Source organism: Hyperoodon ampullatus, assembly GCF_949752795.1.
Source record: "Hyperoodon ampullatus genome assembly, chromosome: 20".
Lineage (NCBI taxonomy): Eukaryota > Metazoa > Chordata > Mammalia > Artiodactyla > Ziphiidae > Hyperoodon > Hyperoodon ampullatus.
Genome location: NC_136933.1, coordinates 5,326,878 through 5,353,514, shown reverse-complemented (window position 1 = coordinate 5,353,514; position 26,637 = coordinate 5,326,878). Strand labels below are relative to the sequence as shown.

The 26,637-nt window shown below is 43.7% G+C and overlaps 1 protein-coding gene across 1 annotated transcript in view; it reads right to left on the bottom strand.

Moving 5' to 3' along the window:
• Positions 1-26,433, bottom strand: part of ZMAT4 (zinc finger matrin-type 4) — a gene marked incomplete at both ends in the record, with an annotated part of 203,552 nt that extends 177,119 nt beyond the window's left edge. The window contains one exon of the mRNA XM_079726554.1: positions 26,332-26,433. Within this exon, the coding sequence (XP_079582680.1) occupies positions 26,332-26,433 (102 nt within the window). The remainder of the gene's footprint in view (positions 1-26,331) is intronic.
• Between the last annotated feature and the right edge of the window lie 204 nt (positions 26,434-26,637).

The following is a 26,637-nucleotide window of genomic DNA, read 5'->3' as shown; positions in this document are numbered from 1 at the left end:
TACACACATTGAAAATGCCATTGCAAATTTAGAGCAGTAAATGCTTATGTTAGAACAGGAGGAAGGTCTCAAGTCAATGACTTCAGTTTCTACCTTAAAAAAAAAATCAGAGGGCTTCCCTGGTGGCGCAGTGGTTGAGAGTCCGCCTGCTGATGCAGGGGACACGGGTTCGTGCCCCGGTCCAGGAGGATCCCACATGCCGCAGAGCGGCTAGGCCTATGAGCCATGGCTGCTGAGCCTGCGCGTCCGGAGCCTGTGCTCTGCAATGGGAGAGGCCACAAGAGTGAGAGGCCCGCGTACCGCAAAAAAAAAAAAAAAAATCAGAAAAAAAAAGTAAATTAATCCTAATGAAAGTAAAAATGATAAAAAAATAAATATCAAAGTGGAAATCAAGAAAGAAAACAAAAAAATAGAGAAAAATCAATGAAAGCAGAAGCTGGTTCTTTGAGATCAGTAAAATTGATAAGCCTCTAGTCAGACTGATCAGCCAAAAAAAAAAACCCATAAAAGACACAAATCACCAATATCAAAGATGAGGGAGCTAACATCAGTACAGGTACTACAGATATTAAAATATTAATAAGAATATTATGAACAACTTTAGGCCAATTAATTCTACAACTTAGATGAAAGGAAAAATTCCTTGAAAAATACAAACTACTGAAGCTCACTCAAGAAAATATAACCCAAATAGCATATCTATTAAAGAAATTGAACTTGTAGTTTAAAACCTTCCACAAAGGAAACACCACACTCAGATGGTTTCACTGGGAAATTCTACCAAACATTTAAGGAAGAAATAACATCAGTTGTACACAAACGTTTCCAGAAGTTGAAGAGGAAAGAATATTTTCCAGCTCATTCTATGAGACCAGCATTATTCTCACACCAAAAATAAAGATATTACAAGGAAAGAAAACCACAGATTAGTATTCCTCATGAACACAGATGTAAGAATTGTTAACAAATTTTCAGCAAGTGAAATCCTACAATGTATAAAAAAGATAATGCATCATGACCAAGTGGAGTTTACCCCAGTAATGTAAGGTAGGTTTAATATTTTAAAAACCAGTCAATAGAATTCACTATACCTACCAGCAAAAAAAAAAAAAAAATTTATAATAATAATAAAAAAATAAAAAAATAAATAGAAGGAGGGGGAAAAAAGAAAAGAAGAAAACTTATGTGAACATCACAATAGATGAAAAAAATGCATTTGAGAAAATCTGACATCAATTCCTGATAAAAACTGAAAGCAAATTAGGAATAGAAGGGAATGCCCTCAAATTGATCAAAGACATCTATAAAAAAACAAAAGCTACCATGATACTTAATGGTGGAAGATTGAATGTTTTCCCCAAGATGAATTAGGCAATGATGTCCACTCTCACTGCTGCTATGCAATATTGTACTAGTGGTTCTAGCCAGTGCAATATAGCATGAAAAAGAAAATGTATCCAAGTTATAAAGTAAAAGACTAAATATACAAATGGACAATGGCCAAACCATGTATAACTATAGAACTCTGACCCATAGCTATAGCAACCAGTCCTAGAAGTCAACCTACTATCTGCAGTAACCAATCCAGAAAATCAAACTAGTCTTCATGGCAACCAGTCCGAGAAGCCAAATAGTAATGCCTGTAGCAATAGACCCAAACTGCAAGAACATAATTAATAACTGAAGTCTCTCTAATTTTTCCCATGCTTCCAATTTAGGACCAACTGGAGAAAGACAAATATATGTCCCAAATCAATCACATAGTTAACCCACCTATAGCCTCCCCATTGCTAAGAGCCTCTAATCAGGATATGTCTGAGTCTCTTTTTTGCAGCTATAAAGTTTTATCACCCCTCTGCCTGTCTTTGAGTTTCTGCCAAACACAAGTGATGGTGACTGACTCCCTTGCTATAGCAATCTCTGAATAAACAGCATTTGCTTGTTCTCTTTTGGTTGGTCTTCATTTATTTCTAAAAAAGAAAGAAATAAACCTGTTTTTACTTACAAACAACAAGAGTTATGTGTAGAAAAGACTACAGAATCTGTCTTAAAAGCTCTTAGAACTGGGTACTATGTTAGTAATGTTTCGGGATACAAGATTGATATTCAAAAATCAATTGCATATGTACTAGTGACAATCAGAAATTGATTTTTTAATTCACTATTTATAATAGATCAAAATTTAAATGCTTAGAGATAAATCTGACAAATTATGTGCAAGACCTATGCACTAAAAACTATAATAGATTGCTGAGAGAAATTAAAGAAAAAGTAAGTAAATGAAAAGACGTACTGCATTCAGGAATTATAAGACTCAACATTGTTAAGATGTCTATTCCTCCTGTAAGTTATTTATAAACTTCCAATAAAAAATCTGTGTAGCCTTTTTATTTGTATGAATCGATGAACTGATTATAAAATGCATATGAATATGCAATGTACTTAGAATAATCAAAACAACTTTGAAAACAAAGAACAGATTTAGACTTGTACTACCTGATTGAGACTATAAAGCTACAGTAATCAAGAGACTGTGGATTTGGCATTAATATAGAAAAATACAGGACAGAATAGAGTGGGCAGAAATAGACTCACACATACATGGTCAATTGGATTTTTAACAAATATGCAAAAGAAATTCAGTGGAGAAAGAACAGTCTTTTCAACAAGAAGTGCTGGAAAAATTGGATATTCATACAAAACAATGAACTTTGATCCACAACTAACACCATATAAAAATTAATTCAATCACCTCATACCAGGTAAAATAGCCATCATCAAAAAGTCTACAAATAATAAATGCTGGAGAGGGTATGGAGAAAAGGGAACCCTCCTACACTGCTGGTGAGAATGTAAATTGGTGCAGTCACTATGGAGAACAGTATGGAGGTTCCTTTAAAAAACGAAAAATATAGCTACCATATGATTCAGCAATCTCACTCCTGGGCATATATCCAGAGAAAACTCTAATTCAAAAAGATACATGCAATGTTCATAGCAGCACTATTTACAGTAGCCGAGACATGGAGCAACCTAAATGTCTATCGACAGATGAATGGATAAAGAATATGTAAGAGATATAGATATATATATATACACACACACACACACACACACACACAAAATGGAATATTACTTAGCCATAAGAAAAGAATGAAATAATGCCATTTGCAGCAACATGGATGGACATAGACATTATCACACTAAGTGAAGTAAGTCAGATAGAGAAAGACAAATATCATATATCACTTATACACGGAATCTAAAAATTGATACAAATAAACTTATTTAAGAAACAGAAACAGAGTCAACAGACATAGAAAACAAACATATGGTTACCAAAGGGGAAATAGGGGAGGGATAAATTAGGAGGTTGGATTAGCAGATACAAACTACTATTTATAAAATAAATAAAAAACAAGTTCCTAGTGTATGGCACAGGGAACTATATTCAATATGTTGCAATAATGGAAAAGAATCTGAAAAGTATATACTTTTTCAGATATATATATGTGTGTGTGTATATATGTGTACATATATGTATATGTATGTGTACATATATACATATATATATATACACACACATATATGTATAAAAAACTGAATCACTTCACTGTACACCAGAAACTAACACAACATTGTAAATCAACTACAGTTCAATTTAAAAAATAACTTAATTTAAAAAATTAACTCAAAATGGTCCAATGGTCAATTGTGAAACCTAAAACAATAAAATTTCTGGGAAAAAATAGAAAATTTTTGAAATCATGGATCAGAAAAAGATTTTATAGATATGACATGAAAAGCACAATCCATAGAGTGTGAACAAATGGACCATTTGGACTTAATTAAAATCAAGAAGTACTGCTTTGCAAAATCTATAGTTAAGAGAATTAAAAGATAAGCCACCACCTGAAAAAATATATATTTGGAAATCGCATATTTGATAAGGGACTTGTATGCAAATATATAAAGAATTTTCAAAACTCAATTATAAGAAAACACACAATAAGATTTTTTAAAATAATCAAAGGATTTTAACAGACATTTCTACAAATCTCAAATAAGTACATGAAAAGATGCCTCAATATCATTTGCTATTAGGAAAATTCCAATTAAAACCACAATGAGATACCACTACATACCTACTGGAATACTAAGATAATGATGTCTGACCATACCGAGTGTTGATAAGGATTTGGAGCAACTGGAACTTTCATACACTGCTGGGGGAATGTCAAGTGGTACAATGACTTTGGAAAACAGTTTGGGAATTTCCTTAAAAGTCAAACATCCACTTACTGTATCAGTTTGTTAGGGATGCCATAACCACAGACCGGTGGGCTTAAACAACATAAATTTATTTTCTCACAATTCTGGAAACTAGAAGTCTGTAAGCATTACTGGCCTAGCTAAGAGTGTCACTGCACAGCTGGGCAGTGATGTCTCCAGGGTGAGGAGGGCTGTTTTGCTGCCCAACCAAGACAAGCAGTGAAAGCTCACCTTCTCTGGGATTGTGGACAAAGTTCCAGCTACGACTAGGTATGAGGGCAAAACAAGTCTGGATGGATCCTGAGGCATAACATAGTCTTATGTTAATTTCACCTATAATAAAAATCCCATTTCAATTTTCTACAGTTTGGTATTTGAGTTATATACTATGAGCATATATTATGTTGAACCATATATAACTTTATTTGTAAGTGAAGAAGATCATATATTGGCAATTTCAACCTTATATTACTTTGATAATCAGAAAAAATACATCTTGATTTTTTTTAAATTGAAAACTATGTCCACACAAAAACCTGCACATAGATGTTTACACCAGATTTATTCATAATTGTCAGCAGTTGGAAGCAACCAAGATGTCAACAAAATTTGCCAAGTAAGTGAATGGATAAATAAATGTGGTACATCTAGGAAATGGAATAGTATACATCCATGAAAAGAGATGAAGGGAATTGAAACGCATATTAATAAGTGAAAGAAGCCAACGTGAGAAGTCTACATACTGTGTGATTCCAACTATATGACATTCTGGAAGAGGCAAAACTATGGTGATGGTTAAAAAGCTCAGTAGATGCCCAGGGCTTACATGCAGGGAGGAATGAACAGGTGGAGCACAAGAGGTATTTAGGGCAGTGAAACTATTCTGTGTGGTACTGTAATGGTAGACATAAAACCCATAGAATGAATAACACAAACAGTGAAACCCAAAGTAAATTACAAACTTGGGGTGATAATGTGTCATCATAGGTTCATGGATTATAACAAATGACCATACCAATTCAGGATGTGAACCGTAGGAGAAACACAGAGGTTAGGGAATATACAGGAACCCGCTGCACTTTCTGCTCAATTCTTTGGGTAAATCTAAAACTGCTCTAAAAAATTAAGTCAATTAATTTAAAAAGAAAAAAAAAAACACCTTGCCTTTCATGGCCAAGTACAGACATTAAGGACAGATGAGCTCAGGGAGAAAAATCCTGGGACAGGCTATGTGCACCTGGTGGGGAGGCAGCCCTCATGTCTGCAGAAGGGGCCCTAAAGGAGTTCAGACCAGTCCCAAAGACACGCTCCAACGACTTTCCAATCTGCCTAAGGCTGACCTTCCTTTCCTGACAGCATGACTTCACAGCAGCCTGGAAATCCTTTTTCAAATTTGCTGCTTCCTTTCAAGCATCACAAATTTTCCATTGGGGGGTGTTTCTAAAGCTCTGGTAGTGTTTAATCTCATCTCCAAGTCATGACAAAAAGTCCAACACTTGCAAACATTTCCAAGTAAAATGAATAGCTTGTGACAAGCAATGTCCCCAGTGTTTTCAAACCTGCACGTCAGGGAAGACAGGGACCACCCCATTTTATCTGGGTCATTTTTCTTGCCCTGAGGTTTCCCCCAAGGTTGAGGGGTCCCCTGAGATGTGACATCTGTCATTACAATCCATCTGGATTCCTCTTGTCACCTCCTTTAGGAAAAGTGTGACAGACTTGCCCCTCTTTTTTTTTTTTTTTTTTTTGTGGTACGCAGGCCTCTCACTGTTGTGGCCTCTTCCATTGCGGAGCACACGCTCCGTACACACAGGCTCAGCGGCCATGGCTCACGGGACCAGCCGCTCCGTGGCATGTGGGATCTTCCCGGACCGGGGCACGATCCCGTGTCCCCTGCATCGGCAGGCGGACTCTCAACCACTGCGCCGCCAGGGAAGCCCCTGCCCCTCTTTTTGCGATCATAATAGAAGCACATATTTGTGTATTTTCTGCCCCAGATCTGTACATTCCTCAAGGTCTTCCATCCATGGAAAACAAAACATGCTTATTTCTCCCCATTCTCCTATATTCTCATTCGGTTGAACAGAATGGCCAATTTCACCGAAGAGAAGTTCCCTGGAATTAGTTATCTGTGGGCTGATTCAGGAGAGGTCAAAAGGCCATTTTTATTTTTACCTTTAACAGAATTGTTTTGAACTGAAACATAAATATCATTAAATAAAATCCATTGATCTGTTCATGTGGGTCTGTAACATGACACAGTCCTGGGCTGACAAAACTCAGCAGCTTGATCAGGAGGTCAGGACACATTAAGGAAGAAACTGCCCTCAAGAGCCTGGATGGGAAATAGCTTGTCTGCACCAACAGCTGAAGAGAGGCATTGGGATCTGCCCTGATTCACAATGTAGGACTGTGTTTACTCAACACGCTAGAGTGCAGGACCCGCCTCCATTGTGGATATTAACTCAAACTTGGGGCACCTAGAGAGGAAATATACACATACTGTGCTGCAGTTCACAAAGTATTTCACCAGCCCAGTGACCCAGGCACTATCTGCTGGGAGGCAACAGTCAGGTTTCTACATCAGGCTTCTTCTTAAGGACTTTGCTTGGGCTTTTATTGCCTCATTAAGGGGTGTATGCTGTTTGGATCAGGACACCACACGGTGGCACAAAACAGATCTGCACTGTCCCTGGGGCCTTCTGACCCTCCCTTTCCTATGGACACGGGTGTCTCCAGCCCCAGGGACCTCCCTTCCCTGCAGCCTCTGTTCTCTCTCCTTGGGTGTGTCTCAGCTGGTTTCCCAGATGGACAGCTGTCATCACAGACGTGTTGGGCTCTAGCGTGACAATGGTTACGTTAATGGGAAAACAAGAACTTGTAGATGGGGCAGGAGGGAGATTGGGTGACAGTGGCCAATGTAATGTCATCATCCTGACAGAGAGGAGGAAGCTCAGAAAACAGAAAGGAACAGATGCAGAAACACTTTGTATCGTCTTGGAAACCCAGACAGAGCCACCAGGAGTCCTCCATGCTTCTTTTTCCAGATCTGCTCATTACGGACTCCTGAGCAGTCCTAGCTCATGATCCTGCCGTCATCGTCACCCTCAGACCGTCCAATCAAGAATCTACTCTGGACCCGGCCCTTGCCTTGCAAGCCCTAACCTTGGGCCATATTGATGGCTGTGCACCCCATCACAGTACCTGACCTGGGGGCAGACCTCTTGGGCAGCTGTGGCCAATGGTGTGAATGTCCCTGCACTGCCCTCCTGCGAAGAGGCACTTCTGCACCTGAATCCTAAAGACACAAATAGAAAGCCCACTGCATCAACCCATCAGGCATTTGAAAGGTACAAGCTACCCTTATGACACACCATGGTCACTAGACCAAGAGACGGCTCTTTAGTGCAATTTCTAGCCAACTTAGTTAACTCTAGAACTTACAGAGATGCCATTCAGAGCCTCGGCTGTCCCTAAGCTGAGGGGAGAATTTAGTGTCACACCTGCTTCCTCCTCAGGGGCTTCCTTTTTGCTTTCACTGGCTGCACTGATAATACATCAATTGGGAAACTGTTCTCAGCAGTGGAGTGCGGTATTGATTTAAAGGGCTGAGGCTCTGGGGCTCAGACTTTCTCCCCAGATTTACTGGATACAATCCATGGCATTAATGTTGTATATAAAAATCTCCCCATACTTTATAATGAGCATTCTCCATTCTGCAAATTGCAAACAAATGGCATTCTTGAGCATCCAAAGTGATGCTTTATATTCCAATCACCATCACGACAAGTACCTTACAAGACACCGCTTACACAGGATCTCATCCCTTCCTATTACAAAATGGACCTGAGAAGCAAAAGAAGTACTTAAAAATATGGCTATGACTTTCCCACATTTTCTTTTTCTTTGTTTTTCCCCCCTTTCTTTGCACTTTGAGTCTCAAATAGCATGCGTGAGGGGATGGAGAGGTTTATGCTGTGATCCCTCTCCCCAGAATGACCTCACTCTCTCTGGCTGGCAGAGGCGGGCAAGGCTATAAAGAAAGGGGAAGTTTTCACGCCATATGTAACCCTGCCTTGGAAACGGGGTCAAGGCAGGCAGCGTGCACCACCGTGGAGCGCGCCCCTGCCGTGGTGCATGCACCTGGGGGGCTCCAAGATGCACGCAGTGAGAGGGGATGGCAACACCGCTGCCCGTCCCGCCCAAACTCTACAGCAGCCTCCACCCTCCCCCACCTTTCCCTTTAAAGGAATGGTCCTGCAGGATTTACTCAGATCAGCGCAGAAATGAAAATGAGAACACTGATATTCCATCTCAGGATGTTTCTTTGTGTGCCGTTTAGCTCAGGAGAAGGTAAAGAGCAAGTGCTTAAATCAGCAATTCACAGAGCAATTCACAATGCTGTCTGCTAACCACCGCCCTTGAATTTCACCTCGCTGTTTATCACTGTCTCCGTGGTATTTAGAAAAAGACAGAAAGAAAACTTTCAGAGCTGCAGTGCTGCCTCCAAAGCACTAGCGAGAATGGTGTCTCCTTCAGTTCCAGGCTGCCCCACACAGCTGCCGCCCAGACGGGAGAAGGTGCCTAGATGTGCACGCCTGACACAGTCTTCACAGTATCGCCTTTGCTTCTTCATCGAATCCAGTCTGGAATTCTTGCCCATTTCAGTCAAAGGCCATCTTGGTTTTTTCTCTTCCTTTTGGGTGTCTGGGAAGCTGCATGAAGTTCTAGGCCAAATAGCCACCTGCTGTGCTTGGAGAACTCACTGGCCCCAGGCAGGATTCACAACAGCACCAAGTCTTCCAGTCCCACACAGGGTCCCCTCACCTCTGGGGTCAGCCAGTCCCCTGACCTCTACCTCCAGGCTCACTGGGCTTGGTCCTCTCTCCAGCAAAGCCAGGCTGCACGCCTTTCGTATTCACTCTGACTTTGGAGCTTTGTGCCAACAGCCTGGAGCCTCCTTTTTCCCATGTCTATAACTGCTGAAAGCTTCAGAGCCTGCTCACCTCTCCTCTGCGAATCCCACCCCATCCATCATGTCCCACCCACCAAAACACAGCCCAGCACCTGTCCAGGGGTCAGGGTGGGTCTGACCTAACCCTTGGGGCGACCTAACATGTATAACAATCACTCACACATCCATCCCTGCTCTCTGGGAGCCCCCAGGCAATCACAGAGACACCACCATTCATCCTTGTATTCTTGGGCCCCAGGCTCAGTGCCCAGCATTTTCTAAGAGCACAGTACATGCTTGTTGAATTGAAGAAAACACAGTTGGACTCAACTGCATTGTCACCTGACTTTTCTCAGACAGAGAAAGGAGACAGCGTGACAGGACCAAGGAAGGTGGTATTTGCGGAATTTCCTACATAACAGAGTCCAGTTACTGCACCTGGGCAAATTACCTAACCTCTCTGAACTGCAATTTCCTCAAAGGACTAGGGAAAAATCACCATATCTACCACTTGATAGTCCTTAAAAGAACAATACAAGGGACTTCCCTGGTGGTCCGGTGGTTAAGACTCCACGCTCTCAATGCACGGGGCCCGGGGTACGATCCCTGGTCAGGAAACTAGATCCCGCATGCTGCAACTAAGACTCGGCACAGCCAAATAAATAAATAAATAAACAACAACGACAAAAACAAACAACAAAATCAGCTTTAGTGTTTAAAAAAAAGAAAACAACAGGAGCTTCCCTGGTGGCGCAGTGGTTGAGAGTCCACCTGCCAATGCAGGGGACGCGGGTTCGTGCCCTGGTCCGGGAAGATCCCACATGCCACGGAGCGGCTGGGCCCGTGAGTCATGGCTGCTGAGCTTGCGCGTCCGGAGCCTGTGCTCCGCAATGGGAGAGGCCACAGCAGTGAGAGGCCCGCGTATCGGGGAAAAAAAAGAGCCTGGGTAGGGAAGCATATCAGGCAGGGAGTGGTCGGCCAGCCCACACTTTTCACCTGCAGCCTCCTCCATGGTGAGACGGGTCTGTGGCAACTACATGAGAACAGGCAGCCTTGGGACACAGGCTAAGACCTCGAAGTCCAGGCCAAAGCCCTCCAAGGGGTGAGCCAGGTCTGCAACAGGCAAGGATGTGAGGAAGACTGGCAGGTCCCTTGGGTGAGCTCCTAAGGGAAGGTGTCAGTGGTCCAAGCCTTTCTCCCCCTCCCCGGTCTCGACTGCCCCCCTCAGTTTCAGAGCAGGGAGACAGGAGGGCTCAGCTACCATCTGGGAAGGGGGTTCTACAACAGGTTGAGGGATCCGTCCATGGCTCATTCCCCTGCCTCCTCTGAATCTGTGCAAAAAAAACTTTAAATCCAAGCATGAACCGGGGCAGGTCCGCTCAGAGCCTGATCTGCACGTAATGCCCCCCACACATCTCAGACAGAACTTTCCGCTGTTCTCCTCCTTCTTCTCCCCTGGCAAATATTCATGCAGCCCCGCAGTGGGATGTGGTCTTGCCAACCTGTAGGGCTCGGTTCCAAGGTCCTGGTCCCCAGCTGTTAATGCATGAGAACCCACAGAGGGCAGGACATCTTATTTCTCAAGCCCTGTTGCAACTATCTGAAAAAAGACGTTGCTGAAAAGCAGAAGAGAACACTTAGAAACTAATCAGCATCTCTATACCTTGACTGATTCTACCTCTAAGAGCTGCCTTGAGTTTCCACATGCGGCATAAACCTGGGCTGTTTTAGAGCCACAGAGGCGCCCGTGGATGTCCCTCGTAGTCCCAGTCCCTCCCAGCTTCTCTTGGCTCTGACAGGAAAACTTCATTGACAAAGAAGGTAATTCGTACTTGCGCTACCAAAGCAGCACTCTGCTGAGATTAATTTTCCCTTATCTTTACTGCCTTGCTGCTATTCCTCAACTTTGCTTCCTAGGGTTTCATCCTGGGCCAACACAGTGTTTTATCAGTGAATAAAATAGCGGCTAAAATTAGAGGCACCTTATTGCACAGACCACCTCTACCCCCTACCTCCTTCCCCACTCCGTGTTTCTAAACTGTTTCTACCATTTCGAAGGATTTTTTTCAAACCAAACTCTCTTCAGTTGGCTCAATTACCTTTGTTACCATCTAGTCTAGCTTCTCCCTTTCTGTGTCTGTCTGTTTCTGTCCCTCAATAGATGATAGATAGATAGATAGATAGATGATAGGAAACAGATCATCAAACCCTGTTTCTGTTTCTCTCTCTTATATACGGGCAGAGACATATCTAGGGGAAAGAGAGAAACAGAGTCAGATAAGAATGGAAACAAAGTGTTTTTTTCTTTATTCCAGATTCACAGATCTGTTCCCTTCACTATTGGAGCTTTCTCCTGAGGTCTCTGAAGGCTCTCCTAAGCGGTTTGGTTTTTTTAAAAAATAAATTTATTTATTTATTTTTGGCTGTGTTGGGTCTTTGTTGCTGCATGTGGCTTTTCTCTAGTTGCCGCGAGCTGGGGCTACTCTTCGTTGCGGTGCGTGGGCTTCTCATTGCAGTGGCTTCTCTTGCTGCGCAGCACAAGCTCTAGGCGCGCGGGCTCAGTAGTTGTAGCACACGGGCTTAGTCGCTCCGCAGCATGTGGGATCTTCCCGGGCCAGGGATCGAACCTGCGTCCCCTGAATTGACAGGCAGATGCTTAACCACTGTGCCACCAGGGAAGTCCCTAAGTGATTTTCACTTTGAATACACAAAAGAAAGTCAGCTAATCAAAATGTTAAAGTATAAAAGAAAAACACCACCAACGTACTTGGAAAATAGGTAAAATCAATTGTTAAATCCGTCAATCTAGTGATCATCTTAATAATCTAAATCATTGGCTCACCAAATCTGGAGATCATTGACACAAAAGCAATTTAAAATTATTAAGCCCCCAAAAGAGTAATCGAAGAGTGGGCTCTAAGATGCAATGTGTCTCAAAGACAAGTAAAAGAAGAAATTCTCAAGTGTCCACAAGAACAAAATTCTTAAGGATCTGATGACTCCTGTCTGAGAAACAGTAATTTAATGATCTAAAGTCTTATTCCATAAAAATATCTTTTATTAACACAGAAAAGGGGAATGGTTCATCTTTATACCTGCCAAAATAGATGCATTAAAAATGATTATTAAGGGCTTCCCTGGTGGCACAGTGGTTGAGAGTCTGCCTACCGATGCAGGGGACATGGGTTCGTGCCCCGGTCCGGGAAGATCCCACATGCCGCGGGGCGGCTGGGCCCGTGAGCCATGGCCGCTGAGCCTGCACGTCCGGAGCCTGTGCTCCGCAACGGGAGAGGCCACAACAGTGAGAGGCTGGCGTACCGCAAAAAAAAAAAAAAAAAAAAAATTATTAAAAAAATTTTGAAAAGTGAAAGAATTTGTAGAACCCCAGGGTTACATCTATGTGCCAAATGTGAGGAACATTAAACGTCTTGCATCCGGACGGTTCAGTCAACAGTGTGTCAACACTCCCTGGAATCTCAGAATTACAAACCTCAACCTCCAGGGAAGCAGACACAGGGCACCACTGTCAGGGTTTTGCTTTCTTTCTTTCTTTTTTTTTTAATTCAGGGCATTTGAATTTACTTTATTTCCTAAAGACATGGATATGTACTTCCTCATGATCACACACGACAAGTATCCAAGGACAGAAAAGCAAGGTTCCCTGAATGTGACTTTGAGTGACCTTAATTTTCAGAGATGTGCTGCCATAATCAGGGCTTTGTTCTTCTATTAAGCAACCATATTTTCCCCTTTTAATTATTAAATATATTATATGTACAAATCTAGTCCACAGAAAAGACACAGGAAGTTTTTTAGTTTTCACACTTCATTAAATAGAGGACAGGGAAGAGATATGGGAACATATGTATATGTATAACTGATTCACTTTGTTATAAAGCAGAAGCTAACACACCATTGTAAAGCAATTATACTCCAATAAAGATGTAAAAAAAAATAATAATAAAATTTTTTTAATTAAAAAAAAAATAGAGGACAAGTCCAACTGAATCTTCTTTCTAACCAAGTCACCCTAATCTCTGTAATGAATAACACACACCTGCGCTTCCCTAATGCTCCTTACACCTTCTCATTTGTACGGGTGTCATTCCCGCTCTATCCAAATGAGTGCAAGAGCTTTGTCTTTTTCATCTAGGGATCCCCGAAGAGGAAGAAAATGGAATCAATTATGGTGCATTTATACAGTGTAGATGTTCAAAAAATATATTGGGAGCATAAATGCAGACAAACATCAGGGGGTTCATCACCAGGTTCTAGACTTAGAAGAAAATGTTCAGAAATTGCAGTGAGTCAGCCACCTCTTAAATCCTACACTACTTGGCTGACCTAAATATCAGAACACAAACCAGTGTGCCTTCTGTCCACCGCTGTCACAGAAACAAGCTTAAGAGACTTGCAGTTTCCCAGATGAATGTTTCCAGAGGATAAGACCCTCTTGAATTCTGGAGTCAACCCTAAAACGCTGGGCGGGCTAAGCGGGGATGAAACCAGTTATGCACTTGGTGTTTCACGTCTTCCAGAGACTGAAGGGATAGCCCTGGTCCTTACCACCCGGAGTGGCCCTTCATTTTTATTAAACAGAGAACGTGTAGCTCTGCCACATTAATATTTTAGCTACAAGACCGCTTTCCTGGGCAAACACATTTTGGTCTCTAAGATGCTAAGGTAGTAAACATCACTTCTTATTCCTTCACCCAGAAAACATTTCAAGAAAATTTCTAAATGTCATAGAAGCCCAGTGACATCAGATTAACTTCCAAACTTTGTTTCAACAAAACCAGCACATAAATACCACACACCCATGTCTCATCTGAGGCACGCCAAGCCATTCCAAAGACACCTGGGTTTTTTAAGTACCAGAGCCAAGGGATACCATGCGTTTTTAGTGCCCTCAGTTTTATCCAGCTTTGAATTATTTCCACTACACCCAGTTCCTAAGCCAAATAACTTGATGAATTCTTTGCACACTGACACAGATTAAAGCAGCTTTTCAACATGGAGAACTTCATTATCATATAAATTTATTATATGGATTTGGATAGGGTGCAAGTCAAATCACATTTCTGGCTCACCGTATAGATTGAAAAGGAGACACGAAGCAAAACAGCCAATAGGGCAGGGATTAGACATGTCACTAACAAAATAAGGAGGATCTACTATGACTTTTCTTTTACGAAAATAAAATGTTGTTTTTCTTTAGATCAAAGAAGACTACCATGGGAGCACCTAAAACAATAAAAGTTTCCATAACGAATGTTAGAGCACTTTGTAAAGAAGATGTGGTAATGAAAATGAAGCTTAAGGATTGGAGGGAAAAAAGATTGCATATTTTGGCTTTTTATTACAAGGGGGAGTGGGATGAAGTGAGAGATTGGGATTGACATACATACACTACTATGTATAAAATAGGTAACTAATAAGGACCTACTGTATAGCACAGGGAACTCTACTCAGTGCTCTGTGGTGACATAAATGGGAAGGAAATCTAAAAAAGTGAGGATACGTGTATACATATAACTGATTCACTTTGCTGTACAGCAAAAACTAACACAACAGTGTAAAGCAACTATACTCCAATAAAAATTAATTTTAAAAATAAACAAAAAATTAAATAAATAAAATATACATGCCCACAAAGCAACATACATTTCAAAGACCATATACAAATAAAAAAATACGTCAACCCTAATAAAATGGTTACCTGTGCAGATGCAGGGGAGATGGGCATAAGGAATGGGGGTAAAAGAAAGAAGACCCCTAACTTTCTCAGAGTACAGAAGGGGGAACTAAATTCTGGACGGGTGAAGTGACATCGCTAGGATTATATTTACAACGCAGGTCTCTGACCTTGAGAACACTGGAGGCTCTTTTCCTACCTCAGGCAAACTCTGCCTGCTCTGAGGATAAACTGAGTGAATTCACTCCACAGCTACAAACTGGGGAATTTAGCAGGTGGGCCAAGAAGGAGTATGAATGTTTCCACAAAGCGGAAAAAGAAGATGCTGCTTTGCTGCTTTAAAGTAAGTGACGGAATCCCATAGAATTCCCCAGGTTAAACACAGGGGCTGCTTTAGGGCCACAGAAAACTGGGGAGTAAGATGAGAGGTATCATTTAGGGCCAAACCCAGTAAGTCAAGAGCTACAAGGAATTAATGAAAACAGGGATGGGTTGGATTTCTGGAACCGGAAGGTGGAGAAACATCCCAAGTCAAAGGCAACATCTGGGACTGCAAGGCCAGAGCAGAAGGAGGAATATTTGGGGCAGAGATAGAAGAGAGTTTTGCTCTATTTTTCCTATTTTCTCAGTAAAATCTAAAACTTTCCATCTGCCTGTAGGTTTTACAAGGTGAGGGCGGGACTGTTTCTATAGTTGAGTCGGTAGAGTGTGTGGACAGGAGAGTCTTCCCAGCAGCTAGCATCGTGGTGGCACAGATGTGCCCAGAGGCCAGGAAACCTGAAGGATGGGGCAGGGAGAAGGGGGCTGCAGGCAGGAGGGGGCAATTTGAAGGTGGTAGGGATCCTGCCTGAGTACATACAGTTATGCCTTTGTATGATCCTCAGGGAAAGGGATGGAATTCAAAGCTAGAAACATTCCACTCAAAATTAAAGCATCTGGGCTTCCCTGGTGGCGCAGTGGTTGAGAGTCCGCCTGCCGATGCAGGGGACACGGGTTCGTGTCCCGGTCTGGGAGGATCCCACATGCCGCGGAGTGGCTGGGTCCGTGAGCCATGGCCGCTGAGCCTTGCGCATCCGGAGCCTGTGCTCCGCAACGGGAGAGGCCACAACAGTGAGAGGCCCGCGTACCACAAAAAAAAAAAAAAATAAAAAAAAAATAATAAAAAAAAAAAATTAAAGCATCTTAGTAAAAGCTAAAAGGAACGAATTAAATGCTCACATCACAGAGAGGGAGGGAAATATGATGCCCTCAACATCTTCTCCAAGCATCAGAAGAAACGTGGGCAAGACACCACAGCTGACAGCAACACTCCAACCCACTTCCTTAGGTCATTAGCCTTCAAGATTCCCCTGTCTGCTAACATCTTAAAAAAATCAACAAGCCCAGATGGCTCAATGACTCGGAAGTCGGAAATGCGTATGCTTTCAAGGGAATGCCGGGAACGGAAAACTGGAAGAAAAATTGTCACTGTCAATAACCATTCAGTAGGAGCCAGGAGCATCTTCCTGCTACCAGAGTTTTATCGAGCCTGCCAAGGAGTCATCAGTCAATTCAGTAATTTTTTTCTTTACAAACTGTGGTATATTCATATCATGAGAATCTAAGCCACAATTAAAACAAACAAAAAGTGGAGGGTCGGGGCATCCCTGGTGGCGCAGTGGTTGAGAGTCTGCCTGCCGATGCAGGGGACATGGGTTCGTGCCCTGGTCCGGGAGGATCCCACATGCCATGGAGCGGCTGGGCACGTGAGCCATGGCCGCTGAGCCTGCACGTCTGGAGCCTGTGCTCCGCAACGGGAGAGGCCACAGCAGTGAGAGGCCCGCGTATCGCAAAAAAAAAAAAAAAAAGTGGAGGGGCTAGCTTGCTGCCGTTTGTGAAAAATAAAGAAAAGGAAAAATTAAGTTGTAGCAACATGGGTGGACCTAGAGATTGTCATACTGGGTGAAATAAGTCAGACAGAGAAAGACAAAAATCATATGATATCACTTATATATGGACTCTAAAAAAAAATGAACTTATTTACAAAACGGAAATAGAGTCATAGATGTAGAAAACAAACTTATGGTTACCGGGGGGAAAGTGGTGGTGGGGAGGGATAAACTGGGAGATTGCGACTGACATATTTACACAACTATATATAAAACAGGTAACTAATCAGGACCTACTGTATAGCACAGGGAACTCTACACCATACTTTGTAATGAGCTCTATGGGAAAAGAAACTAAATAAGAGTGGATATATGTACATGTATAACTGTTACACTTTGCTGTTCAGCAGAAAGTAACACAACATTGTAAATCAACTCTAATAAATTTTTTTTAAAAAATTAAGCTGCATCAATATGCATAGATCATTTCAAAGAAAATCGGTCACCCAGGATTCTTCTGAGAAGGAGAACTGCGTAGCTGAGAAACAGGAGTAAGTGGAAGAATTTTCACATTATACACTCTTCCACCCTTTTTGAATTTTGAGTCATATAAATTTACCCCCTCGTCAAAAAAAAATGAATAAAATGTTAAAAATAAAAAGATTAAATATTGATATGTTTATCCCCTGCTCTTTTCTTCAAAGACTTTAAGAAGACATATCAAAATACATCCACCTCTAACGCAAAAGGATGAAATAAATAATTGAGAGGTACAGATTTAAATTAAAACAAGGGGAAAGAAAATAACATCCAGAGGTAAAGTGAGCGCAAAAAATGTGCACACAAAATCCTGTTGCTGGATGTGGCCATAAATCTGGTGGATAAAGCAAAGCAGGAAACGAGATCAGAGTCAAGGGCCTGTGATAAAGCAGCCTCTCAAGCAGAAGAACACCTTTTCTTATAAGGGAGAGCAAAGAGAAATTTCTCCCAAACATCCATCTTTAGAAGATGCTGAGATACCAAGGACAGATCCCCAGCTTCTGCCCACAGATGGAGAGCCCCTGAGTGTGGGGTAGGCAGGCCACTCACCACCTGGGCCCCCCAGAGCTCAGAGCCTGGGAGACCGGATGGCGGGGCCCAAAAAGGCAGAGCAGAGGGGGATCCTCCCAGTTAGACATGCCGCTCAGAACACAGGCTCCAAATTCCAAATGGAAAATCTCTGGGCTTGACCAATTAAGTCGGAGGAGTTGGAGAGAAAATCCTCATTTGATAGCATTGTATTTCTTTGTCTCAGACAAACAACACATGTTGGCTTCAGTTTTCCACACATCATGGAAATGAAATAGGCATCAACTTCACAGGGGCACCCAGACACGTGATTGCCAGAGTTGTTTGTCTGTTTGTTTTTAATACATTTAGTTATTTTTGGCTGTGCTGGGTCTTCATTACTGCGCGCGGGCTTTCTCTAGTTGCGGCGAGCAGTGGCTTCTCTTGCTGTGGAGCATGGGCTCTAGGCGCACGGGCTTCAGTAGTTGTGGCTCGTGGGCTCAGTAGTTGTGGCTCACAGGCTCTAGAGTGCAGGCTCAGTAGTTGTGGCGCAGGGGCTTAGTTGCTCCATGGCATGTGGGATCTTCCCGGACACGGGCTCGAACCCGTGTCCCCTGCATTGGCAGGCGGATTCTTCACCACTGCGCCACCAGGGAAGTTCCCAGAGTTGTTTTTTACATGTTTGTTTGTCAAGAGCACTCCCTTGGGGATGTACAGCCTTTCCTCTCTTCCTCTTTCTTCTCCACGTGCCCCCCTCCATCCCCAACGAACCCACAGCAGGTCCTAGTCACAATGTCCCTCTGGTGTCACACACATGCAGTGCACAGAGGCAGTGCTGTATGTTCACCAAACAGGCTCCATTTTCCTCCAGGGAACCCAGCTAAGCCACACTGGTTGCCCAGCTCCTCATGAAGTCAGAAGAAAACATAGGCGTGAGGTCTGGTCAGCGGAATGTGGGTGAATATGGTGTTGTCACTTGCAGACCTGGCCCCTAAAATGTCCTGCACAGTCACCCACATTGCCCATCGGTCCCTAAAATGTCAGCTGGACTTTGATACTCAGAGCAACTGATGGCTCTATCATCTTTGTCAGGAGCAAAGACAGTGGAGCCTCTGTCAACTTTTGTCCTAAATAATTACGTGGTACAAAACCCCATCTGCTAACCCACAATGGGCTATAACGCAGGCAGTAAAGAAATTTTTATTTCTAAGATGCTGAGATTTTTGTGACTGCAGTTAGCCTACCTGGTCTAAGATAGAAATGGGGGTTCTCCCATAACAAGACACCAAATATTTGGCATTGGCTTAGCAGGTGGAGAGTTAGGTGGGGAGGGTACAGATACAGCAGATCCGGGATACACAGTGACAAAATATGGGCAAAGCTACTGCCTATAGTACCCTGGAGGGCAGACCTGCCTCCATAGCTTATGGTGCTAGAACTGGATGGTTCTGCACGAGGAAGTGGTTAAAATTCTAAGAAAGGGGCTTCCCTGGTGGCGCAGTGGTTGAGAGTCCGCCTGCCGATGCAGGGGACACGGGTTCGTGCCCCGGTCTGGGAAGATCCCACATGCCACGGAGTGGCTGGGTCCATGAGCCATGGCCGCTGAGCCATGGCCGCTGAGCCTGCGCGTCTGGAGCCTGTGCTCCGCAACGGGAGATGCCACAACAGTGAGAGGCCCGCGTTTCCACCCATTTTAGATAACCTCAAGGTAGCCACGATGAAACTGAAAAATAGAGGCACAGAAGTGAGGAAGCAATATAATAAACAGCCTTGAAATTATGTCTGGGAAACATTGTATGGTTGTGACATGAGGAGCTTTCTGAAAGGAAACAAATCAGAAGCCTTCTATATTACTGAGAGAATTGTATTACTAAAGCTGTTATGATCTGGAATTAGAAAAGCTTTGAATAGTCTCCAAACCTTAAATCAATCTCAGGCAGAAAGTGGGCTGTGAGTGCTGGTGGTCCCCAAGGAGGATGGAAGACCCAGGATCCGTTTCACGTGTGTCAAGGAGGACCATGGACGGACAGGGAAGAACTCTGGGGGCAGAGCCAGGGATCACTGGGGAAAATGAACAAAAAGTCCCTCCCAGAGGGGAAGATCAGAATCTATTTGGGTAAAGAGAAAGAGAAACTTCCCAATGCCTGCCCTGCAGGATGTCGACTTTGCTATGGGCTAGTGGTTACTCTTTGCCTTCTTTTCTTCCTTTTTCAGATGAAAAACATTACTGCTGTCATCACCACTCTAAAGTGTAAGAGGGGGAGAGATGACATTTCTCTTTTGTTCGTTGGTGGCTGAACCAAAAGGACTCACATCCACAACTGATAGAGAAAGCCACTCCCCTACTGGAGATCCTGACATTTGAGCTGTAGGCAGTGACTGGGTAGCACCTGGAGGCTGTTCCCATGGAGATGGGATGCATGTGTTCCACGTGCCTCAGGGAGAATGTAATGGTGACCAAAGGGGTTGACACGGCAGAGATGATCCTGTGTGTTCACTGCACCCCTTTCATCTCCTTAAACATTGAAAGAGCATTTCCCAACTTCCCCTGTAGTTAAGTGGGACCACCATGTGACTGAGTTCCAGCCAATGGAGTGTGGCCTGGCTCCTAAAGTCCTCTGTGTGATGTCATATGCTCTCAGCAAATGAGAACTCATTAACCACCTGATCTTAACCAAAGAGCAGTAAGCACAGCGTCTGACAACTGCTCTTGGTCAATGTCTGTGTTGTCCCGAGTCGAGTGTGTTCTTCTGCCTGGTATTGTCTACTTCACTGTAGCTTCTCTATTAATCATTTATTTTATGTTCCAGTAAACTGTATTGACTAATAATAAGTGATAAAAGGTAAACTGGCCAGACCTGCTGGAATAAACAATAGAAAAACATAATAGGAACAAATTTCACAGAAGCTCAAGAGTCTTCAGGAATTAGTCAAGAAACAGACATTGAAGAGTATCAGGCAATCAGGGACATGAGGAAAGGCAGTAAGAATTGCTTTAGCCTGGGCAGATGCACCAATAATTGTAGTAAGAGCATCTGGGAGAAATTAAGCATGTCATAACTATAAGAGATCTGAAGAGACGAAAACAGCAAATCTCAGCGTACAGTGCAAAGGAGGCATCTCCACAGGACCCTGCAATAAGGATCCTTTATTGTCCTCACACAGTTAGTACTTGCATCTCCAGGAGCACATCACTGGTGGTACCCAGGAAAGAAGCGAATGGTGTGAGGATACAGTGAGCCCTGCCGATATTCAAGCCCAGTTAGTGTGGTACCTGGCAGGACTGATGCAGAAACACAACACAACATTGACCCCCAACTCTCACACATATGCCAGGAGTTGTCCAGCTTGCATGCTTACTCAGGCAATTAGCAAAAGGAAGAAGCAAAGTGGAGAAGAAGGTGTGAGGGACTAAGGGGAGAAGGCAATAAAGACATTGGTAACACCAAAAAGTCAAGACACTAATCAGCATATACTGGAGACCTCATGTTTACCTTGTTGTCTCTACCCAGGAAACACTTATGCCCCATTCACTATTGGACCTATAGAGGCTAAGAGAGTGCCCTTCAGCTATTCCCCACTTTAAACAGAAGCTAAGGAAGGCAGAGTTCTGTTGGAAGGCCATCAAAACAGGTGAAACTGAAAAATCCATTTCAGCATGCCCCTGCAGGCCCAATGCACCTGCCGCTAGATTCTGACATTCCCGGGGGGACTGATAGGGCCAGGACTGACATTACTACAAGATTCAGAGATGTCTGAAGAGCTCCCCATCAGTTTAGAGAACCGCCTTTCCTATAACTGCAGAACTGTCTCCTCTACATTGAAGGCTGCTCCGAGAGTACAGAGCGACTCCGAACGTACACCATCGCGTCGTCTGGTGCACCCACAAACGCTTCCATTACACCTGCCCCATGGCTTCCCCCTGCCAGTCCCCACCGCAACCTCCTCATCACCCTCGAAGTGCCAATGAGCAACAACCAGGGGCCAAGCTGTGGAAATAAATGAGAAACACAGTGCATGACTCTGGCCTGCCCTCAGGAAGCTTGCAATCTTGTTTGGAGGTGCCTCTGAGACACGGATTTCACAAGCAGTGATTAACTACACAGCCGGCAAAGTAACACAAAACGGGCAAGGAATCGGGGCTGGCCCGTTGATGGCTGGCTCCCTTGGGTCTGCCTAACAAGGGTTTCTTCTCCCCTGCTAGATCTGATCATTCATCTTTTTCCTTTAGTTTTACTCCAGAAAATAATCTTTCTGTCCTTTTGGTTTCAGTTCTCATAGTCTTCCAATCCTCTTCTTCCTACACTTAGAAAAGTAGCCCTTCCCTCATGGCCTCAAGGGGAAACAAGTTCTAACCTCTGTAACATTCAGGCATATCCATTTGAAAAGTTTCTCTTCCCTTCTGTGTCTGTGTCTACTTGTTCTATTGATTCAGACTATTCAACCAGTGAGCAGAGACAACATCTAATTATATTTTCCACCGAAACATTACATGTTACTAATGCTTAGCAAGTAAGAAAAACAATAATGTCTTTATGTTTCCCCTTTTTTTCAGCCCAGGACTTCATATGTAAAAAGAGATCTTAAAAGTATAGCATGGAAGGGTTTGGTCCATTAGACATATATTAGGTTGTGTCCTCCTGTACAAAGGTTCAGGCTTTTAAATGGGACATGAAGCTATTAGCCATTACACGTCTGCTTTGTTTTTTTTCCTCCAACTTCAGCGGACTGGCACATTAGTTTCTGGGCAAAAGTCATATCAAGAGCTGTTCTTTTCCCAACAATACATCTTGACCACCATCGATGGGCTGTCACTCAGAAATGCACAATGATTTTTTACACTCTCAAATACTTAAGAGCCTCACAAGAGTCCAGACTCCCCTTTCCTTACCCCTTGATCCCACCCTACCTGTAGGTGCTGCCAGCCTCTCTTCTCCAACACAAATCTTCCAGTCCAGCCAGGCCAGCCTCCTTGGAGATTCCAAGGCTTCTTATTCTAGTAACCTCTAAATTTAACCCATCCACTGAAACCTCGAAAACTCATGTCATCCCCAAAAATCTCTCTTGACCATAATAGCTCTTGGTGATGACTCACCCTTTTGAATTTGGAATATGCAAAGATCTAAAAAATTAACAGCACCACATAGCATATACATCAGACAGTCCAATGGGCAGAAGAATGAACATTCTGTTTATATCAAGTTAGATCAGCCTCTTTTTAGGAGCAGAATCTACAGAGCCTGTTCTCGGTATCACACACATAGATACCACACTGAACTAGCCATGGCTTTTCCTTTCCAAGGAAGTTTATGAGCCTCTTGGAGGCAGGGACTATTCCTCACATAACCCAGAACCGCCTGCAATATCAAACGCTAATAGTGCTGGGCATGCAGAAAATACACCGAAGATTCCCACTGATTTGCCCTGTAGGGAGGCTGGGAATATGATCTGGTCAAACTGAGAGTAAAATCATACTCCAGCAATAAATCAGTGAAAGAGCACTGAGAATAACCGTAGCCCTATTTTCAATGAACTGACTGGTCTTGGGACCGTAACGGAGCTGGACCCTATGAGACCTTCCCAGAATGGACACCCACCCATGTCCTCCGCCTGCCTCTTTGTCTGTAGGAGAATGTTAGTCAAAGAATAAATTTAATCAGAGAAGCAAGAAAATGCAGAAAGAAAGGAAAATGGTCAAGCAAGACAAATAACAATACTTTAACCATTAAACAAAGTCAAGGACCTTTAGTTCTTCCTCCAGGACTATAAATAATATTCTGAGCCATGTCCTTCGAGCTGTTTTGCAGATACTGAAACCCTCAACAGGTGGGAGAAGTTAACTGTGTGCTGCCCACAAACACACAGACCCTAGGCCGGCTGGAGCCAGAAGGCTGAGGATGCTGATTCCCACCCACCTCACCACCGACCAATCAGAAGGATGTCCACGTGCTCACCACACCCTGCTCCTTGAACACCGTAAGACCCCTCACTACCCGCACCAGGGTGGGACACACAGTCTTGAGGGCATTAGGCCCCCTTTGCCTGGCAAAGCAATAAAACTATTTCTTTCTACTTCCCCCAAAACTCTGTCTCCGAGATTTAATCCGGCCGCGGTGTATAGTGGTCAGATTTTGGCAACAGGACTCACAGAGACCCAATCTATGTGCAATTTCAGCAGAGGGGGTGTGGGGGTGTGGGGGGAGGGATGAATGGCATGAAAATACCAGTTCTCAGATGGCCTTTGAGATCATCTGATAGGAGCCATCCTCCTAGAGATGAAGAACGTCTCCACCCGAAGCTGGAAGACCAGAGACCACACAAGGTGTGCTCAGTCCCAGCTACACCCTTTCCGCACTCGCAGCGGCTCTGCATGTGTGTTTCCCCCGAAGCAAGTACCCACCTCTACCTGGAAGCAGGGGATGAACCCTTGCCCAGAGTTCCCATCCCTGGTTAACAGGGACACATTTCATGTTGTTCTGATGATATGTAACTGGGTTAACTGCAAATCTGCTCTGATTGCTTTCTCTTCTCCCTCTCATCTACGCTACACGCAACAAATCTTAACGCATCCTCTAAACAATTAAGTTATGCCACAGCTGGTCCAGTGTGGTAACAGGAAGACTTGAGTTCAAATAACTAAACCCGTAACTGAGCAGCTAAGATGTTTTTCCTTTAAGAAAATTTTTTTGTTGTTTTCGATTTTCTGACATTACTTTTCTAACTCAGGTAACAACAAAGCAGTGTTTGGACAGTGTCACCAGGTTATTTTTGTAAACAAAAGCTCACTGAACAGCTCTGATGGGCACATGCTGTCCCAGGAATTATGGAAGATCAAATGAATAAAACTCTCTTTCTGGTCTCAAGAATCTAGTAAGATGATTAAAAATGGAACCCAAAAAGTCTAATAAAGGGAGGACATAAGAGGAGGCTGTGGAATTTCAGAGCAGGAACAAATTCCCTGATTTTCCTTCACTGGGGAAATGGAATTAATAAAAACCATATATGTTTACAAAGCAACATCTACAGAATTTAGAAATTCTTTTTTTTTTTTTTTTTTGCAGTATGCGGGCCTCTCACTGCTGTGGCCTCTCCCGTTGCGGAGCACAGGCTCCGGACGCGCAGGCTCAGCAGCCATGGCTCACGGGCCCAGCCGCTCCGCAGCATGTGGGATCTTCCCAGACCGGGACACGAACCCGTGTCCCCTGCATCGGCAGGAGGACTCTCAACCACTGCGCCACCAGGGAAGCCCTAGAAATTCTTAATTTCAAAAGATGGCTATCTTCCATTTTGATCATTCTTCTGCATCCACATTTCCTTCCTCTTCCACTCAGCCCCCTACTGACAAAAGAACATGCTGACTTTTTTCACAGAGGCTGATTTTTAAAAGTTTTCTCTGAAGAGCAAGTTTTCTTTGCCTTCATCCAAATATTGACGCCACGGAGTTAATAACGAGCAATAATGTAATGTTGCACGTTTGCCACACTGTACAGCTTCTGAAGTGTTTTCACAAATGCTATTTCAAGGGGTCTCTCTGGTCACCACAGAACCCTGAGGATTACACATGACCCGATGAATGCGTCGCTCGGCGTGTGCATGTGATTATTATTATTTTCCTCGTGTGCGGAGGAATCTGAGGCTCAGAGGAGTTTGGTGAGTGACAGGGACAACTGGCATTTGTCAGACAAAAAGAAAATTGCTGGCTAAGCCCTCTAAGCTAAAATTACTTACAAATTATTGCCCTTGAAAGCTCACGTTCTCGCTGGTATATGTTCTCTTGCAAAGCTAACGGCCCTGAGAAGCATCTGGGGGCCCAGGCTCCCCTTTTCTCCACGCGTGACCCCCCCAACCTTTCCCTCCTCAGAAACTGGTCGACCTCTCTCCTCTCTTCCCAATAAAAGATCAAAAAGCAGCCACTTGAACTTCCATCCTAAAAAGCCAAAGCCGATGAATTATGTCCTTCAAGAGTATTCGGGCTTTAAAACTTGGGCATCCCCCTGCGGGGGGATGTCTTCTCGCTAATAAACACTTTTGGGGGCAGCAGCCAGAAGGTGGAAGGAATTTGGTGCTGAACCACTGATGCTGCTATGTTTCCCTCCAGTGATGAAGAAAGGGCCTCTGAGCTTTTCTTCGGGGTCAGAGAAGGAAAGAGAAGCTGGCACTAATGAAACCTGGGCTGTGTCCCTGAAAGGGACTTCAGGGATGAGCAATGACAGATTTAACCAGTAGAGAAAGCCCACTGGGTCCCCAGGGGCTGAGGGACAAAGAAAAAAGCAGAATTTGGGGAGCAGCCAGGGGCCTGAGAGTGACATCCCCAGCGCTCTCTCCAACCCCACGCGTGCACATCTGTCCTGGCCTGATCTCAGACTCGCCGGCTCAAGCCCTGTGCTTCTCGAGATCTGCCCCAGGTCCAGAAAGCAGCACCCTCAAGTCCCACAGCCTGGACCCAGGCTTCTCCTGCTTCCATTTGACACACTAAGTGGGAGAAGCTTTCTTACCTCGTAGTGGGCCACGCGCTGAGATTCCGATATCAGCTGTGCACTGCACACCTTGCAGTAACTGTCTGTAAATAAATCCTGATCGATATCGGAGGACTTCATCAGGCTAAAAGAGAATCAAGAGAAGAGAAAGACAAGATGAATCCACTGCTTTGGTTTTTAAGCAGGACACTAAGTGTGTGAAAAAGCCAGCAGCCCGGTACCAGATCCAGTGATGGTGACAGTGGGGGAGATCTCCCCAAAACTTTGGGGTGACCATGTCAATCGACCTTAGAAAGCGTATAGGTGACCATTTTCTCATAAATG